Source organism: Carcharodon carcharias, chromosome 8 (genome assembly GCF_017639515.1).
Source record: "Carcharodon carcharias isolate sCarCar2 chromosome 8, sCarCar2.pri, whole genome shotgun sequence".
Taxonomy (NCBI): Eukaryota; Metazoa; Chordata; class Chondrichthyes; order Lamniformes; family Lamnidae; genus Carcharodon; species Carcharodon carcharias.
The window spans coordinates 20,553,533-20,574,402 of NC_054474.1; the positions used below are offsets into that span (position 1 = coordinate 20,553,533).

General features: G+C 42.7%; 1 protein-coding gene across 4 annotated transcripts in view; it reads left to right on the plus strand.

Moving 5' to 3' along the window:
- The window catches only part of rad50 (RAD50 homolog, double strand break repair protein), a 165,845-nt gene that overhangs the window by 29,925 nt on the left and 115,050 nt on the right, over positions 1–20,870 (plus strand). For all 4 annotated transcript variants that reach the window (XM_041194213.1, XM_041194212.1, XM_041194214.1 and 1 more), the window contains exons 5-8: positions 1,002–1,187; positions 2,164–2,368; positions 16,718–16,846; positions 19,816–19,981. In XM_041194213.1, coding sequence (XP_041050147.1) covers positions 1,002–1,187; positions 2,164–2,368; positions 16,718–16,846; positions 19,816–19,981 — 686 coding nt within the window. The remainder of the gene's footprint in view (positions 1–1,001; positions 1,188–2,163; positions 2,369–16,717; positions 16,847–19,815; positions 19,982–20,870) is intronic.

Sequence of the window (20,870 nt, forward strand, 5' to 3'; positions counted from 1 at the left end):
GTCCCTCACTGTCCAGCTGGCAGTCAGTAGTGAGTGTCCCTCACTGTCCAGCTGGCAGTCAGTAGTGAGTGTCCCTCACTGTCCAGCTGGCAGTAAGGAGTGAGTGTCCCTCACTGTCCAGCTGGCAGTCAATAGTGAGTGTCCCTCACTGTCCAGCTGGCGGTAAGGAGTGAGTGTCCCTCACTGTCCAGCTGGCAGTAAGGAGTGAGTGTCCCTCACTGTCCAGCTGGCAGTAAGGAGTGAGTGTCCCTCACTGTCCAGCTGGCGGTAAGGAGTGAGTGTCCCTCACTAAACAAAACCAGAATTACCTGGAAAAACTCAGCAGGTCTGGCAGCCTCGGCAGAGAAGAAAAGAGTTGACGTTTCGAGTCCTCATGACCCTTCGACAGAACTAAGTAGAAATAGGAAAGGGGTGAAATATAAGCTGGTTTAAGGTGTGTGTGTGTGTTGGGGGTGGGGGGGGGGTGGGGTCTGGCGGTAAGGAGTGAGTGTCCCTCACTGTCCAGCTGGCGGTAAGGAGTGAGTGTCCCTCACTGTCCAGCTGGCAGTAAGGAGTGAGTGTCCCTCACTGTCCAGCTGGCAGTAAGGAGTGAGTGTCCCTCACTGTCCAGCTGGCAGTAAGGAGTGAGTGTCCCTCACTGTCCAGCTGGCAGTAAGGAGTGAGTGTCCCTCACTGTCCAGCTGGCAGTAAGGAGTGAGTGTCCCTCACTGTCCAGCTGGCAGTAAGGAGTGAGTGTCCCTCACTGTCCAGCTGGCAGTAAGGAGTGAGTGTCCCTCACTGTCTAGCTGGGAGTCTCTTCCTATCCAGTTTGGTGGAAGTAGTGAGGACTCCTGTCGAATTGTGGTGTAGCTGTCATGGTGGTCATGCCAGTTTGTGTATCAGATGATCCCACCTCGGAGAGAGAATGTGGATTTAGATACCTCTTTTGGTGCAGGGTGGGGGAAGGATGATGTTCAGAAAAGGAAGAGAAATTGTGACAAATCCTTTTACCTTTTTTAAAGGCACGGGGAGAAGGTCAGTCTGAGTTCGAAATGTGCAGAGTTGGACCGGGAGATGATCAGCGCGTTAGGTGTATCGAAAGCTGTGTTAAACAACGTAATTTTCTGTCATCAAGAAGATTCAAACTGGCCTTTGAGTGAAGGAAAAGCTCTGAAACAGAAATTTGATGAGATTTTCTCAGCTACAAGGTAAGTTATTTCCCTTTTAAAGGACTGGCCTTTATCTGGATGAGTGAAGTTGAGTGCAGTTTTCCTGCAACGACTCGGGTGTAAGTGAACGTCTTAATTTGTAGAAGTCATTTTTCACAAGGCTGGGTTTACCTTCTGTTTCTTGATTTGGCATTTATAGACCTACGAACATCAGGGAAGAGCCGTTGGACTTTAGGACTTTATATCTTCTGATCTATGTATGCCAGTGGGTCACGATGGTGTAAATTTTGCCCAATGTGCAATCCATGTTCTAGTCCTGTTTTTTATGCAAGATTTCATTCACAAGCCTGTGTAGCCCCTGACCTTAACATTCAAAGTATTCAGGATGTAGTGGGACAGGGGAAACAATGACTCTTTTTATTTCTAGTAGATAATCCATATGAATCAATAGACCTCATTATTACTCTTCCGCATTAACATTTAGGTGCTTTTCTGAATGTTATTGCGATGAACCAGGTTTCTTTGTGAATACCAAAGCAAAATAGTTGTTTGGTAGTACAGAACTTGAGTATTGCTGAAGCTTTTCGTCTTGCACTCATCAGGACAATTCACGTGAAAATACCAATGTCATGGGGAAACAGCATCTTTATACAGATTGGGAGAAGAGTGCTGATTAGTTGGCAAGTGCACTGTGAATTGGTAGAGGCGTTGCCATTGAGAGTGCACCAGTTGATGTTGACTGACAGTTAATTGTCAAGCATTGTTTGAAATTTGTCTCTTTTCAGCAACACTAAAGCAAGTTACTTCAGATGTTGGAAATCTGAAATAAGAACAGAAAATACTTTGCACCAAGGCTGACCCTGTATTGAAAATGCATCCTCAGTGATTATCTGTTTGAAAATGCAAAAGTGAACATGCAATCGGAATATTACCGTGTTAGGGGTGTCTTCAGAGGTTTACTGTGAACAGTCAGGATGAATGAATGCATAACCTCTATTTTGCCCTTCTATTGCAGATATATTAAAGCTCTGGAAACATTGCGCCAGGTTCGCCTGAAACAGTCACAGTCAGTCCGAGAGTACCAAGTGGAGCTCAGGTACCTGAAGCAGAACAAAGAAAAAGCCCACGGCATTCAGGCTCAGCTCGCTGACAAAGAGACCCAGCTGTCTGCTTCAAAGGAGAATGTCCAATCGATTGAAAATCAGATTGCTCCCTTAGAGGTAATACTTTTTTATTCATTCAAGAGATGTGGGGGCTTCGCTGGCTAGGTGAAATAAATTTCCATGCAAATGCAGGAGATGTAGCATTTGATCTATCTCCTCTCTCCTCATTGTCCAAGGCCCCAAACACACTTTCCTGGTGAAGCAGTGATTTACGTGCACTACTTTCAGTCAGGTTGCTGTGTTCACTGATCACAATATGGTCTCCTCTACATTAGGGAGACCAAATGCAGAGTGGGTGACCACTTTGCAGAACTCCTCCTCTCAGTCCTCAAGCATGACCCCCAAGCTTCCAGTGGCCTGTCATTTTAATTACTTTGCTCTCACGCTGACATCTCTGATCTCAGTCTGCTACGTCATTCCAGTGAAGCTCAATGTAAGCGTGAGGAACAGCACCTCATCTTTCGCTTAAGCACTTTACAGCCTCCCAGACTCAACAGTAATTTCAAACCATGAACTCTGACTCCCCCATTTTGTTTTCTTTTCTTTGCATGTCTCGATTTTTCTCTTAATTTTGCTTTCAGACAGTAGCACATCTGTTGTAGGCATGTATTTTCTTTCTTTGTTTCTTTTCTTACCCAATTGCCATTCCCTTTGGCCCTGTAAGACTAACTCTTCTGTCATTGCCTGTCCTGTCGTCCACCCTATCATAGACCTTCCTTTTATACTTGTCCCACAGACCCCTTGCTCAAAACCTATTACATTTCTAATATTTCCTAGTTCTGATTAAAATTCTTCAACCTGAAACATTGAGCAGAATCTTGAGAAGCTTCCAGAGTGGGAAACGAAATGTGCCTTCAGATTCATAACTGGTTAACGATGGCGTACAGCAGGTGAGGTAGTATTCCTGGTGGATTTGGACTGAGTAGGAGCTGCTTTTCTTGTATGGGGAGCTTTGTTGAGCTAGTGGAGAGGTGGCAATTACGCATTGAGTTTGGGTGGAGGCTGTGAAAGGAGAAGGGGGGTGCGTGTCTGACCAAGGGAGTTGGCAGCCCCACCCAAAGGCCCGTTGGGGACAGAGGAAGGAAGCTATAGAACCAGAGAAAAGTTAGGGCATAGAAAGAGGCCATTCAGCCCACCGAGTCTGCACTGGCCATAAAAAGAGAAAAAAAGCTAGCTGCTCACTTTTAATCCTACCTTCCAGCACCTGGTCCGTAGCCTTGCAGGTTACAGCACTTCAGGTGCATATCCAGGTAACTTTTAAATGAGTTGAGCATTTCAGCCTCAACCACCAGTTTAGACATTGAATTCCAGATGCCCATCACCCTCTGGGTGAAAAACTTTTTCTTCATGTCCCCTCTAATCCTCCTACCAATCATCTTAAATCTGTGGCTCCTGGTAATTGACACCTCAGCTAGGGCAAACAGGTCTTACCTATCTGCCTTATCTAGGTCCCTCATAATTTTGTACACCTCAGTTAGGTCACCCTTCAGCCTCCCCTGTTCTATGGATAAAAAAACCCTTGCCTATCCAATCTTTCGCCATAGCTATAAATCTGGACTACACAGGAATGATCAGGAAAGATAGTGGGTCAAGCATGATTGTGGAAAGATCAAGCATTATACAGGGAAGGTCAATGGTGAGGCCCTGAGAGTTGAGGATAACAGAATTTGGGTCAACTCTGCATAGCTAATTGGCTGGCCACTGTGTGGTTGCATATGGCCAGCCTCTCTGCCTCTGAGCAGAAACCCTGCACACTTCTGGTCCTGACATTGGGACCCTCGATGTGAGCAGGAGGTTCTGCCCATTAACTGTGTTCCTCCACAGAAACTGCCTGACTTGCCGAATATTTTCAACATTTTATGTTTTTATGCTTTTGGATGCACTTGGTTAGGAGATGCTGTGCTGATAGGCTGAGTGGAAGGAGAGTGAGTGTGTAGTCAATGGGAGACTGTGGCATATTGGTAATGTCACTGGACTACTAATCCAGGCATCCAGGCTAATGCTCTTGATATGGGTTCAAGTCCCACCATGGCAGCTGGTGGAATTTAAGTTCAATCAATAAAATCTGAAATTGAAAGCTAGACCATGAAGCACTCATTTGATAGTGGTTCGTTAGTACCCTTTATGAAAAGAAATCTGCCTGATGGTCTGGCCTACGTGTTACTCTAGATCCACAGCAAAGTGGTCGACTCAGTTCAAAGGTAGTTAGGGATGGGCAATATCCAGTGACACCCACATCTTATCAAAAAATTGAGAAAAGATTCCCAATTATACATCTATACCTTGCTTGAGAGCACAACTGATGCTATGCACCTGAATTGAGGGGGCAGGTACGTTCCATTACCTGATACCTAGAGAACAAGGTAAATATAAATTAAATTGGCTTTCTTTTAGGAGAAATTATGGCCTCAGGAAATGCTGTGTGCTATAATTGTAATATGTTGTGATAATTCACAGCCAATTATCACTCAGCAGCAGTGCTTACATCAGGATAATGAATGATTCCATATGGACCTGGACTTTGGAACTTCTTCATTGCTTTGAGGATAGAAGGGCAGAGCCATTGAGCGAATCTGCCCCCTGACACCATCTACTTTCTAGAATACGTTGAACTGAAACTTCCTAGGACACTAAGGACATTCAAAATGTATGTTCCTGCCTGGTTGGATGCGAAAAGGATGGAATTTGATGAGCCAAGTGGCCACTTGTCACTCTTTTTTTTTTTGTCTAGATACCTAAGTAAGCTGAATGTATTTATTGGATTGTCATGTCGAAGGAACCAAAATGAAGTTTTGAGGAAGTGGCTAATGTAGTAGTGGGACTGTCAATGATTGTCGTTTGTGCGGACATCCAGAAGGCATTCAGTAAGGTTCCACATAAGAGACGGTTGGCTAAAATAAAGGCTTATTGAATTGAAGTTGAATTATTATTCTGCTTGGGAGGTTGGTTAGGCAGTAGAAAACAAGGCAAAGGTAATGGCTATGTACTCAATTGGAAGGAAGCGACTAGAGGTGTCCCACAAGGATCTGAGCTGGAGCCTCAACAATTTAATATGTATTGCTAACACAATAGATAACCTTATATCCAAGTTTCTCGTTGACACAAAAACTGGTGTCATGATAAGTAATGTAGTTGCAAGTAGAAAAATTACAAAGGGGCATTGATATTAAATGATTGGGCAGATGGATTTCAGTATAGATAAGTGTGAAGTCATCCTTATGGGCCAAGAAATGTTATATAAGTTGGTTTTAAATGGTGAAACTCAAGGGTCCAAAGAGATTTAGGGACACACAGATCAATAAAATATAGTGGCCGGCTATAAAAAATAAACAATAAGCTAGTGGCATGTTAACCCTTACACCTTGGAGGCCTAGAACATAAATGGGAGAAAGTTTTGCTAAAGCTACACAAAGCCCTGGATTGACTACATATGAAGTATTGTGAGAAGTTCTGGGCACCGCGCCTTAGGAAGAAACAGTGGCTTTGGAAGGAGTGCAGCACAGATTCCCTGAACGTTACCAGGATTTCAAGGGTTAGATTTTGTGGAAAGATTACAAAATCTAGGCTTGTATTCCCTGGCATATAGAAGATTATGGGGTGATTTTTTTTTTAGGGTATTGAAAGGAATCGATTGGGTAGATGGAGAAACTTTTTCCATTGGCGGGAGAGTCTATGACAAGGATTTATTATTTCAAAATAAGAGCTAGGCTATTTAGGAGAGAAGTTAAGGAACACTTCCTCCTGCAATGGGCGGTAGAAGAGTGGACAACCCACACAAAAAACTAGATTTCAAATCTAGGTAGGTAGGGTGTAGGATCCCATCATTGCTATTCCAATGGATGGAATCTGGAGAACTGGGAACGGGAGGTTCCAGTGGCATCTGCATCCACCCAATCTCCCACCCCAGTCACTCCTCCAGCCGACCAGGTGGGAAGAACTGACAATGCCCAGTTTGCAATGTCTGTTTGGAACGTGGGGCAGGCAACCTTTTTGGCCTAAACTCTGGCTGAATGCTACGACTTGTTCAGATACTCCTGGGAAGCTTTTCTTCAGTTGGGGAAGCAAGACACACTGGGGGAGCGACTCAGTAGCTTCGTGAGGTTCACGTTGGCGACAGGTTGTACCTGATGTCAGACCACAAAGTCAACAGCTACTGGATGCTATTGCTATCCAGCCCGCAAGAACGAAACATTACAGGAAAGACCCATTTTGAAGAACAGTGGGGCAACTTTAAAGGTATGCTTTATCGGTGTCTTTCAAGATGTTGCAGCATCCGAGTATGTTTGCATATAAATAAACCATTGCCACAACTTTAGAGTAGTTTGATCATCAGACTTGCTTTAAACTGCACCCACCACAACTTCACACCTTTTGAAGAGATTGAAATCAAATTTAACTGAAAATTGCAAAAGTCCCACAGAAAACAAGCCTGTCAGACCGTTTTATGCTGGAGTTAAATACAGTGAGCTTGATGTTTATCAGGGGGCGAAAGGGGCTTAAAATATTTTCAACATTTTTGCATACTTTGAACTTTGATCTAATCTAAGGGTGTTAGCACATTTAAATCTTCACCTCTTAAGACATGCTTTTTAAAGTGTGGTCGAATTCTTCATGACAAAACGCCTTTTCTAACTTATCAGTACAGTGTCTTTTTCCAGTAACTGGGACTGGGTGAAGTAGCCTGATGGTTCTGGTAGTTGGGGACTGATAAAGCCAAGTCTGGCCAGTTGGAGCCATGTTTTATCAATGTTATACTATTTCTCCTGAGCAATTATGATACTGATCTAACGACCCCAGTGATCATGAGTTCACATCCCTCCAGGTTAAGGAGCAAAAATGCTGGCATAGAGCAGTTGGGCAAAAAGACATGTGTCTGTGCCGTAGATTCTGTATCCTACTTTGGTTGGGTTTTGCTCGTTTTGGATTGAGCCTTTAGCTGGAGCTAGAGTAGCAGTGGGTGGGAATTTTCCTAGTTACATTCAAAGAAAAAGCAGATGGCTAGCTCAACTTGTGGCATGAGAGAGGAGGACTCCAAACCAGGCAGTCAGCCACACCTAGAGGAGAGTGAGAGGAGGATGACCCTGGGCCAGGCAGTCAGCAGCACCTAGAGGAGAGTGCGAGAGGAGAACCCTGGGACAGGCAGTCAGCAGCACCAAGAGGAGAGCAGAAGAGCTATAAAAACAGCGCTAGAAGTGGTGAGAATTCGAGAGCAGAGATCACTGAGGGAGTTTGGTGAGGAGAGAGAAGATGCCCCTTTCCTTTTCTACCTTTCCTCAGAAAGAAGAGCGGCTACCTTGGTAAATAGGATCTGGTGAGCAAATTAGAAAAGTGTAATATTTTTAAACAAGTAGCTATACTTGGATTTAACTGAGAAGCACCAGGAATAAGGGAAATTTAGGGCCAATATAATAAAGTAGTATAAATAATCCAAAGAATAAGTTAATGTACGGGAAGTAGAGTTAAGACATGGCAGGGCAGCTCAGTTGACTGCAACGTGTGACCTATAATGTGTGCAAAGTCATGGACCCTACCAGTGTCCTAGACGACCACATGTGCAGGAAGAGCTGCCAGCTGCAGAAACTTGAGTTCCAGGTTTCAGAGCTTGAGCAGCAGCTGGAGTCACTGTGGCACATCCGCGAGGCTGAGAGCTACGTGGATAACACGTTCAGAGAGGAGGTCACACTGCAGCTTAAGGGCCTGGAGACAGAGAGGGGATGCGTGACCGCCAGGCAGTCCAAGAGAAGTATGCAGGTAGTGCAGCAGTCCCCTGGGGTCCTGCTCACAAATTGGTTTTCCATCTTGGAAGCTGATGAGGAGACTGGTTCTTCGGAGGAGTACAGTCAGAGCCAAGTTTATGGCAGTGGTGTGGCTCGGCTGTATAATTGGGAAGGAAGAAGAAGGAAAGAGCAATAGCGATAGGGGATTCATTGGTTAGGGGAGCAGACAGGCGTTCCTGAGATTGTAGGCGTGACTCCAGGATGGTATGTTGCCTCCCTGGTGCCAGGGTCAAGGATGTCACAGAGCGGTGGCAGGACATTCTTCTGGGGGAGGGTAAACAGCCAGAGGTTGTGGTCCACATTGGTACCAATGACTTGGGTAGGATGTGGTCCTGCAATCAGAATTTAGGAAGCTAGGTAGAAAATTGGAAAGCTGGACCTCAAATGTAGTAATCTCTGGATTGCTCCCAGTGCCACGTGCCAGTGAGTACAGAAATAGGAGGATAAGGCAGATGAATGCATGGCTGGAAAGATGGTGCAGGAGGGAAGACTTTAGATTCCTGGGATATTGGGACTGGCTCCAGGGGAAATAACACCTGTACAAGCCGGACGGGTTGCACCTGAACAGAGCTAGGACTGAGTTCCTTGCGGAGCGTTTTGCTTGTGTTGTTGTGAGAGCTTTAAACTAACTCAGCAGAGATGTGGGAACCAAGAGACATGTTAGAGAGGAGTACCAGGGTGCACAAAATGCTAGGCGAGACAGGTAGCACTAGGATGGAGAATAGTATGTTAATAGGTGAATGAGGAAGTAAAAAAATCTAAATCGTGGTTACCATGATTAAATACACTCAATGACCTGGCCTCCACAGCCTTCTGTGGCAATGAATTCCATAGATTCACCACTCTCTGGCTAAAGAAGTTTCTCCTCATCTCTGTTCTAAAGGGTCTTCCCTTTACTCTGAGGCTGTGCCCTCGGGTCCTAGTTGGTTAAGGAGAGCATTGCAGTTCTGGAGAAAGATGACGTCCCAGAGGGTTCAAGGACAATATCAATTTGGCTAGAACTAAGGAACATAAAGGGTGCAATTACATTGCTCGGTGTAGTCTATAAACTACCAACTAATGGGAAAGACATAGAAGAGCAAATCTGCAAGGAAATTACAGAGAGATGCAAGCATTATAGAGTAGTTATAATGGGTGACTTAAATTACTTGAATGTAGACTGGGACATTGGTAGTATAAAGGGTGGAGTGGGGCAAAAGTTCCTAGATTGTGTTCAGGAAAATTTTCTACAGCAATATGTGTTCAATCCAACAAGAAAAGATGCACTGTTGGACCAGGTTCTTGGGAATGAGGTGGGCCAAGTAGATCAAGTGTCAGTGGGGGAGCATTTAGGAGACAGTGATCATTGTATTGTATATTTTAGGATGATGATAGAAAAGGACGAAAGACAATCCAGAGTAAGAATAATTAACTGAATGAGAGCCAACTTCGATGGGACAAGAGCGGAGCTGGGCCAGATAGACTGGGACAAAAGATTAGCGGGAAAAACTGTAGCTGAACAATGGGCTATCTTCAAAAAATAATTGGTTCAGGCACAGTCAAGGTATATTCCATCGAAAGGGAAAGGTAGGGCAAATAAATCCAGACCTCCCTGGATGAAAAAAGATAGAAATTAAGATTAATAAGTGTGCTTACGACAGGTATCAGGTAGAAAATACAATTGAGAACCAAGACAAGTTTAGAGGGGAGATGAAAAGGCACACTAGAGAAGGGATTATGAGAGAAGGCTGGCAGCCAACATAATGGGGAATCCCAAAGTCTTCTATAGGCATATAAATAGTAAAAGGGTGGTAAAAGGAGGAGTAGGGCCGATTAGGTTCCTAAAAGTGAATTTACACATGGATGAAGGGGCCATGGCTGAGGTATTAAATGAATATTTTGCATCCGTCTCAACCAAGCAGGTAGATGCTACCCAGGCCATGATGACAGATGAGGAAACTCTCACTAGAAGGGTTCAAAATTGATAAGGAGGAAGTGTTGTTTAGACTGTTGGTACTTAAAATTGACAAGGCACCTGGACCGGATGAGGTGCATCCAATGCATTGAAGGAAATGAGAGGAGAAATTGCAAGGGCACTGGCCATAATTTTTCAGTCTTCCCTAGACTCAGGAGAGGTGCCAAAGGACTGGAGAATTGCAAACATTACACCCTTGTTCAAAAAACGTTCTAAGGATAACCCAGCATTTACAAACCAGTCAGTTTAACTTCAGTGGTGGGCAAGATTCTAGAAACAATTATTCAGGATAGAATTAGTAATCATATGGAAAAATATGGGTTGATAAGGAAGAGCCAGCACGGATTGCTAAAGGGGAAATGAATTAACTAACTTGCTAGAGTTTTTTGAAGAGGTAACAGAAAAGTTCAATGAGAGTAATGCTGTTGATGTGCTGTTCATGGGCTTTCAAAGGGCATTTGATGCAGTGTTGCATAACAGACTTGTGAGAAAAGTTATTGATCATGGAATAAAAGGGACAGAAGCAACGTGGATACAAAATTGGCTGAAAAATGGGAAGCAGAGAGTAATAGTCAATGGATATTTTTCTGGAAGAAGGGGTCGATATTGGGACCCTTGCTTTTCCTGATATTTATTAATGATCTAGACCTTGGTGTGAAGAGGACAATTTCAAAGTTTGCGGATGATACAAAGTTTGCTAGGGGACAGTTTTAAAGTTTGCATATGACACGAAGCTTGGGAGCGTTGTGAACTGTGAAAAGGACAGTGTGGAACTTCAAGAGGACATAGGCAAGTTGGTGGAGTGGGCAGATAGGTGGCAGATGAAGTTCGATGCGGAGAAGTGTGAGGTGATGCATTTTGGTAGGAAGAACATGGACAGACAATATAAAATAAGGGGTGAAATTTTGAAGGGGTTGCAGGAACAGAAAGACCTGGGTGTATATGTGCATAGATCTTTGAAGGTGGCAGGACAGGTGGAGAGAGCAGTTAATAAAGCATATAGTATCCTGGGCTTTATTAATAGGGCCATTGAGTACAAGGGCATGGAGGTTAAGCTGAATTTATATGACGCTCGTTAGACCACAGGTAGGGTATTATGTACAATTCTGGGCACCACATTATAGGAAGGATGTGAACACATTGTAGAGAATGCAAAAGAGGTTTACAAGAATGGTTCCAGGATGAGAAACTTCAGTTACAAAGGTAGATTGCAGAGGTTGGGACTGTTCTCCTTGGAGAGGACATTTAATAGAGATGCTAAAAATCATGAGGGGGCTGGGCAGAGTAGATAGGGAGAAGCTGTTCCCACTTATAAAAGGATCAAGAACGACAGGGCATAGATTTAAATTGATTTGCAAAGTAAGCAAATGTGACGTGAGGAAAAGCTTTTTCTCACGATGAGTGGTTGGGGTCTGGAATGCACTGCTTGGAAGTGTGGTGGAGGCAAGTTCAATCGAGGCATTCAAGAAGGAATTAGATGATTATTTGAATAGAAACAATGTCCAGGAGTATGGGGAAAGGGCAGGGCAGTGGCACTAGGTCATAATGCTCGTTTGGAGAGCCGGTGCAGACACTATGGGCTGAATGGCCTCCTGTGCCATTAAAATCCTGTGATGATGTTTGGACTTTTAAAAATTCTTTCATGGGATGTGGGCATTGCCGGCAAGGCCAGCATTTGTAATTGTCCTTGAACCAAGTGGCTTGCTAGGCCATTTCAGAGAGCGGTTTAAATCTCAACCACATTGCTGTGGATCTGGAGTCACATGTAGGCCAGACCAGATAATGATGGCGGGTTACCTTCCTTAAAGGACATTAGTGAGCCTGATGTTTTTTTTTAACAACAATCGGCAATAATTTCATGGTCACCATTACTGAGAATAGCCTTATTTTCCAATTCATTAACTGAATTTAAAATCCACCAGCTGTCATGGTTGGTAGGATTTGAACCCGTCTCCGGAGCAGCCTGGGCCTCTGGATTACTAGTCCAATGACATTACCGCATGGTTACACATACGATGGTGAAGGTACTGAGTAGGTGGGAGTGTCTTGTCCTTCCAGTTGAAGAAAATAACTGTATTCGGATGATATTATCCATTAAACATTACTGACTGGCCACAGGTGCATCTGGGAATACACATGTAATAATCTTAATGTAAAATTCCTTGATACATGCACATAATATAAGTAAATTCTCTTTGCACATGTATATTTGTTTAACATCTACCATCATTCAGTAACCAAGGAAGTAAAGAGCCCACGGTGGTCTAATAAATGCTTGCACACTGCTTTTTGTCTTAACATTTTCCCAACAACCATACAGAAAAATTGAAGTCCACGTGCATACCCTTTGTGAATGTATTAAGTTCACATTGCCAAGGAAAGTGCCCATCGCTCATTTTCTGTTTGCTAATCAGAAATATAATTAGCCGCATCTGAATTTCCAGTTAACAACATGGACAACATTGCATTAGGGCATGTTTAAAAAATGTGCCATGTTATTCTACTTGAGCTCGCACCGCAAAGAGCAAAGTGGTAACCATTATTATAGTGGAATAGGTGCAGTGTGGCAAATGGTGTGCTGCACTGGGATTGGCACTGTACCATTTCACTTCCCAGGGTGGGCTTGAAACCAGACATGAGTTTGGTGGGATGGAAGCATCCTTTCTTAATTCTCCTCTCAAGGGTCCTGCTTGAAAGGAGTTTGAATAATTCAGTTTAGTTCTCTGAAGATAAAATCTATGAGCCCGCTGTATTAAAACTACTGACATCTTTTCATGAGTTGGCAGTTTTATTCACGTCCCAAAGATAGCCAGCTGTGGGAATGCCTTCGTGAGAATGAGTTTAAGACATGCTGTTGGGTTGAGTGGAAGGAGATGCACAATCCATGTATTCCTCACCAAGGAACACTAGGTGCTGCTACTGGATATCAAAAGTGGAGAAGAAGAATCATTTTCTATTTCTAATATTTAGATAAAGAAGTCATTAGCTTGACTCATTTTTCTGCTCTGAAGTATAAATTTATGTTTCTTTTGGGAGAATTGTGGCCATAAGGGTACCTAGTGCCACGATGATTATTTTTTGATAATTCAGGGCTCTGATGGTGATTGCGTCTGGATGATGATCCCTTCCACAAGGCTGCCAATTGTATCTTTACTGCTTCAGCAAAGAAAAACATGACAAGAGCATAGAATAAACCTGCCTCTTTGTGCCACCCACTTTATGGAATATATATTAACTAAAGATTCCAAAGGCACTAAGAATATTCAAAATATCTGTTCATGCCAGGCTGGATAGTTATCGTACTCAAAGGACGGAATTCAATGGGCCAAATGGCTAGTTTTCAATCTATCTTTTCTGGTGTAATCACACTGTTCCTGTTCCCTTTCTACTGCTGGTGCAGAAATGTGACCTTGATGATGCCTGCAGCCCTCTACTTTGTGAGCCTAGGTGAGATTCAGCAGGCTTTTTGACAATGGTGAGATTGGTGAGGGGGAGGGCATGGTGGTCCTGCGGCTGACTGACCCCCTCCTTGCCCGATGTCAGTGTCCTTGATGCTACCCTTGCTGAGATTAGTTAATTTAGCAGAAGGAAAGGATCAAACCTAACACCTCTGTGCTCCGTATGACTGTAGAGCGTGTCCTCTGTGTTAGGTGGTGAATTGAACGCTAAGCCATCAGTGCTGCAAAGCTCCTATCAGCAGTGTTCTGACAGGCTGCCCTGGCATTTAAGAGTGACACAGGGTTATTTGCCTTCGCAAGTGAGTTTAAAATGTTTTTAAGGGGAAGCCTGATAAGTACGCGCAGGAGAAAGAAATGGAAGTATATGCTGGTTAGGTGGGAGTATAAACACCAGCATGGATCATTTGGGTCAAATGGCCTATTACTGCACTGTACATTCTATGTAGTACAAATATTTGGGAGTAATGTTAAAAGTATTTATTTGCCTTTACAGTTTTAGTTGACGATTATAATCTGCTTGAATTTTGCCTTTGCAAATCCTCTGTCTGGATGAGATTGCTGCTGTGTGATTACACTCATTGACTGGGATTTTCCAGTCCCGCCCATGGTGGGAATCATTGTGAGGTGCAGAAAATTCGGTGAACCAGCCGAAGGTCCAGTGACCTTGGGTGGGATTTTCGTGGGACCGGAAATTCCTGCCCATTGTTTCTGTTACCAGATTAATGACTGGGCTGATTATTATTCTTACTTAATTCCTATTTCTACAGATAACAGATTTTGTAACACATTTTTCTTGTTAGGAGAATCTATGTGTAAATTCCATCTGTCTATAATCTGCTTTTGTGATTTGTTTTGATGGTGTGTCCCATATTTCATTGTTTGCTTCCCATCAGTAGCACCCTCTTGAAATAGAAATAACAGATTATTTGAATAATTGTATCCTCCGATGAGGAACTATTATTTAAGCTAAATGATTTGGATGATAATGTGTTAAATTGGATCAGCAAGTTTGCTGATGACACTAAGATTGGAGGTGTTGTGGACAGCGAGGAAGGCTTTCAAAGCTTGCAGAGAGATCTGGACCAACTGGAAAAATGGGCCAGAAAATGGCAGATGGAATTTAGTGCGGAAAAGTGTGAGGTGTTGCATTTTGGAAGGACAAACCAAGGTAGGACATACACAGTAAATGGTAGGGCACTGAGGAGTGCGGAGGAACAAAGGGATCTGGGAGTTCAGATGCATAATTCCCTGAAAGTGGCGTCATAGGTAGACAGCATTGTAAAGAAAGCTTTTGGCATACTGGCCTTCATAAATCAAAGTATTGAGTAAAGGAGTTGGGATGTTATGGTGAGGTTGTATAAGACATTGGTGAGGCCAACTTTGGAGTATTGTGTGCAGTTCTGGTCGCCCAACTACAGGAAGGATATCTGTAAGATTGAGAAAGTGCAAAGAAGATTTACTAGGATGTTGCCGGGTCTTAACGAGTTGAGTTGCAGGGAAAGATTAAACAGGTTAGGACTTTATTCCTTGGAGCGTAGAAGAATGAGGGGAGATTTGATAGAAGTTTACAAAATTATGAGGGGTATAGGCAGAGTAAATGCGAGTAGGCTCTTTCCACTTAGGTTAGGAGAGATAAACACGAGAGGACATGGCTTTAGGGTGAAAGGGGAAAGGTTTAGGGGGAACATTAGGAGGAACTTCTTCACTCAGAGTGGTGAGAGTGTGGAACGAGCTACCATCTGACGTGGTAAATGTGGGCTCACTCTTAAGTTTTAAGAATAAATTGGATATATACAGGGATGGGGAGAGGTCTGGAGGGTTATGGACCAGGTGCAGGTCAGTGGGACTAGCGGAATAATATTTTGGCATAGACTAGTAGGGCCGAATGGCCTGTTTTCTGTGCTGTAGTGTTCTATGGTTCTAAGAGTCAGAGACTGGTGGGCTTTCCCAACCTCAGAAGATGGAACAATTCAACATGTCATGTTCCCTTTGGCAGCTTCCATTGAGCATCTAGAAGGACGTTAGTGAACCAGTTGGGTTTTGCCAACAATCCATTAGCTTCATGTTCACCATTACTGATATTAGCTTTTTATTCTAGATTTGTTTATTTAACTGAATTCAAACTCTCAAATTGCCGTGGTGGGATTTGAGCTCATGTCTCTGGCTTATTAGTCCAAACCTCTAGGTTATGGATAGAACTATGTGGCTTTAAACTAAAAAATGGGAGGGAAGGGCGCGGGAGGGGTTCAGGTGAGGGGAAATTTATAAATCTGAAACAGAAATGGTGACGCAATAATCTTGAGGAATTGGACAAATTATAATGGCGAAGGTAGCTTGGAGGGCAAGTTCGTGGAATGCGTTTGAGGCAGTTCCTAAGAATGTTTCGTGGAACGAGATAGGGAAGAGGCTAATTTAGATCTTGTCTTATATAATGGGACAGAATTAATTTGTGTGGGGAGTGATGCAGGTGCTTATGGTTGCGTAAGACGTATCTTTGTTACATCAACTATTTAAAGCGAAATGTACTTTTTTATCTGAATTCATGTGTAATTTGTGTTGGTTCTGAATCGTGTTAAAGTAAAAGCTGCAAGAAGTGGGATCTTGTTGGTAGTTTCTTCATTTGGGGGCCATTCAGTAAACTTGGAGGAGGGGGGGTGGAGATGATGGCGTAATGGTAATGTCACTGGACTAGTAATCCAGACACCCAGGCTAATGCGCTGGGGACATGGGCTCAAATCTTGAAATACTAAAGTCATAGCAGCTGGTGGAATTTAAATTCAATTAAAATGTGGAATTGAAAGCTAGCCTCAGAAATGAAGTGCCATGAAGCTATCATTGATTGTCATAAAAACCTATCTGGTCCACTAATGGCCTTTTTTCGGGGGGGGGGGGGCGGAATGGAACCTGCTGTCCTTACCCAGTCTGGCCTACATGTGATTGCTGCAGATCTTAACTGCCCTCTGAAATGGCTGAGCAAGCCTCTCAGTTCAAGGGCAATTAGGAATGGGCAATAAATGCTGGCCTTTCCAGCGAAGCCTACATCCCATGATAGAATAAAAAAAAAACTCCTGCTTCTACGATTACTACACTACCATACCCTTTGAACCTCTGGTGTATTATTTGCATCCCCCTTGTACATTATTGCATTGGCTGGGTTTGATGCCTGGTTGGGTTTTTTCATTTGGTCTGTTGCAAACTGGATTGTTTGTTTTTACAGGAGCGTTTGATGCAAATTGACCGAAACTTGACCAAAGTGATGAAGCTTGACAATGACATCAAAGCTCTTGAAAGCAGGAAAAAGCAAATGGAGGAGGACAATCAAGAACTGGAGGAGAAAATGGAGCAGGTTAGTTTCTGTTGTCTGTAGGGGGAAGCCAGTGCTGATACCCCATTTTGTTATTTTTTAAAAAATAACATAAAAAGTATGTTCAAATTCACTGATTTCCTTGGCTTGTTTTTCAAAACACAATGAATTTTGCTTGACAGTGGTTTCATAGAGCTGAAAGTCCTCCAGTATTACACCCATGTGATTTTAGGGAAAAGTAAGCAGATTGCACAAGTGTGGAGTTGTGTCACGCAAGGTCCCCACTACACTTTCAAACAAGGCTCACTGTTTAGAAGTGAAGAGCAGAAATTTATATCTTAAGCTTGTCATTTATATAGAAGTGGAGGCAGCCTCCATTGGGAAAAAAAACCACCAGCAGCACCATGCTCTTGTGAATTCTGGAGATTCTGTAATTGTGTTTCTGGCTGAGGTCATCCAACCATGTATTGACCAGTGATCAATTCAGAAATTCTGATCTGAAAGACTCTTATGTTGTACTGGGTGATTCAAATATCAAGAAAGCCATCCTATATCCAATTTGCTGATGACACAGTCTTGGGACTGAGATGAGGAGGAATTTTTTTCAATCAGAAGCTGGTGAATCTTTGGAATTCCCTACCCAAGAGGATTCAATCATTGAGCACGTTCAGGACAGAGATCGATAGATTTCTAGTTATTAAAGATATCGAAGGATATGGGGATAATGCTGGAAAGTGGCGTCTAGGTAGGAGATCCCCCATAATGCAGTTAAATGGTGGGGCAGACTCGAGGAGCTGAATGGCCTACTCCTCCTATTTCCAATGTGCAAAGAGGGGAAAATAAATTCCAGGTTGAAAGCTTTACAGGCTCCTGAAAGCTCACTAAGTTTCCCAAAGGAACTCTGGTTTGTTGAAGAAAAATCTCCTTTACTTCTAAGTCTATTCTCAATCATGATGAATAGTATTTGACAAAGCACAACATTTTCTCTGCTAATTGGAAAGAAAGTGGCTTAAGAACTTTGCTGTATCTGAAAATACGTGCAGTTATAGCAAAAAACCCCTGTCTTGAGGGACCAAAGTTTATTTTTTAACATCCGTCTCTATTGTGGTTAATGAAGGGCAGTTGAAGTGACTGAGTAGCACACGAACTAATGTTGGATAAGAGTAGAACAGAGTCCTTGCGTGCAGTCAGTGAAAGTAGACAAATGATGTGCGTGCAGTGGGACTTGCTGTACATTCACCTATTTATGTAAGGAGGATAATTGGCACTTACTGAACCATGCTGGCACTGTACTTGTTTTAAGATTGTATACACAAGTGTTTGGTTATGTTGTTTGCAGTGCATGCAGCCCACAGGTAACATTCTGTTTCCTTGCAGTGGAATAGTACTGTTACGTGACTAAAAAAAACTAATTTGATCTATATCTGGTATGAATAATTGCATTGCTAATTACTTTGACATAATCAGCACTGTTAGGTGTAAAAGGAGGGTGGTATTATTTAGTTAGAAGCTTAAGGCAGTTTAAAAATAATTGCCTTGCTAAGTACTATCTTTGTGGTTGTAATACATATTACAATTGGTGGGTTAAATTGCATAAAAGACAGATTGATATAATTGATTAAAGGATCATGTTGGTTCATTTCCTTCATAAAATTAGCTACCTTGCATTTTTTTGATTGAAAAGGACTGGTTTGTTTTATCTTGGAGATCTGTATGTTTGATCAGTATGCTCCAGCTTCCCTTGATTTCCCCCGTTGTTAAACAGATAAATATATGACCGATGATGATTTCTCCCTGTGGTCGGGGTGCCCCTCTCAGCCAGAATGCCTTTTTAACCTGCTGAATTTGGAAAATACTTAGAGAAGACTGAAACAAAGATCAAGCAGAAACAAAGAAGAAACCGGGCTGTTTGCTGTGATATTTAACAGGGACTACTGAATTAAATTAGAAAAACACATTAGGAAGAGCAACTAACTAAATCTACACTTTCTCACTCTCATTGTATCACCAGGAGTTGAGGTGACTTGCATAGATATACTTAAGGGGAAGCTAGGTAACCATGTGGGAGAAAAGATTAAAGAGTCATGCTGATGGGGGCGGCGGTGGGGGGGGGTTTATTAGTTCATTCACGGGACGTGGGTACCACTGGCAAGGTCAGAATTTGGTGCCCATCTCTAATTGCCCTTAAAAGGGTAAGCTACCTTCTTAAACCATTGAAGACCCTATGGTGAAGGTACTCTTGTGTGGAGCTAACATACTCAATTTGGGCTGAATGGCCTTTGTTTTCTTTTGTACATTCTGTGTAATTCAATAATTATCTCTCAACATTGTTCTTGCCAATTATTGTGCTTTATGCATTTAACATTTATATGCGAACGAAGAGTAAAACCTTTAAATTCTAAGCATCCACACTGTGTAGCAATAATGCAATTTTTAATAATAGCATTGTGTCAGATGATGTAAGATCCTGTAAGATTGGAGTGTATAAAATGTATGGATTCCGATTTGAAGAAATCCAAATCAGAGCACAGAGGGTCAGAGAAACGTAGGAGCAAGAGTAGGCCATTCGGCCCCTTGAGCCTGCTCTGCCATTCAACTAGATCATGGCTGATCTTTTACCTCAACGCCATCTTCCCACACTATCCCCATATCCCTCGACATCATTGATATCTAGAAATCTATCGGCCTCTGCTTTGAACATACTCAGTGACTGAGCCTCCACAGCTCTCTTGGGTAGAGGATTCTAAAGATTCACCACTCTCGAAAAAAATATTCCTCCTCATCTTGATCCTAAATGACCTACCTCTTATTCAGAGACTCTGCCCCCTGGTTTTAGACCCCCACAACCCCAACACATGCGCGCACCTATTATCTTTTTTGGCAATGAATATATTCATCAATGATGCAGACCCAAGTTTTCCACTGTCAATATCAGATAACTTGCACCACTCCTCTAACTGAAGAATATTCGCTTTTGTCAATGACATATTCGCACCTACTTTGGAATTCAGCTTTTCCAAGGGACCAATGAGCAACTTCAAGACAAGTACCACAATCACCAGAGGACAGTGAATGAAAAAGAGAGACTGCTGAATGATCGTCAGCGTGAGCTTGATCGGGTAAACCAGAGGAGCCAGAAACTCAACCGACAAAAGTCAGAGATGCTGGTTGAACAAGGTACTACAAAAGAATTTCTAGCTGACATTTTAATTTTCACTATCTCTTACACCATGACTCAATTTTAGAACGTCTACATTAAACCTGTTCTGCTATATATGCAACTTAAATGATTTGCTCCATTAATTAGTTTGAAAAAAATGTTTCTTTATTGTTTGCAAGATCTGATGTTTCACTTTAGCATCTTTGGCATAAGCCCATTAGTGAGTTGCAAACTACTCCCACCTGTGTGTCCTTATGAGTGGCATGTATGAGAGAGAGCATAAAATTGAAAGTAATCTTGTGATCGGGGTTGGGTAATTAATTGAGAGGTTGGTGATAGAGTAGGGATAATGTGACAAGTGGTGTTCTCCAAGGATCTGCATTCATACACTGACTGGAGTACTGCATTCGGTTTTGGCTCCCACCCTTAGGAAGTCAATATTGGCCTTGGAGAAGGCTGCAGTATGGATTCACGAGCATAATATCAGAGTTTAAGGAGTTAAATTACAAGGAGAAGCTCTATAAACTTGGCCTGCATTTACTACAGATTACGATGGTGATGGGTGATCTATTTGAGTTGTTCAAAATAATAAAGGTACCCTTTAGGATTGATGCAGAGAAACTATTCCTTTCGGTAGGGAATTGAGAACAAGAGTGCATTAGCTTAAAATTAGAGCTGAACCAATTAGGAGTGAAATTACATAATTTGTTAGCAGTCTCACTGGAAATCTACTGTACTCTGCTTAATATTTTGAAGGATAAAAGGTTAACGTTTAGAACCTGAGGTAAGTGACACATTTGCAGTATTGCAGCTTTGACCAAGTGTAGAGTGGATCTTAAGATTACTGGTTGAAAGACTCTAGGGCATCTGATAGTCCTGATAGATGCCAACGTTAATCTGGACACG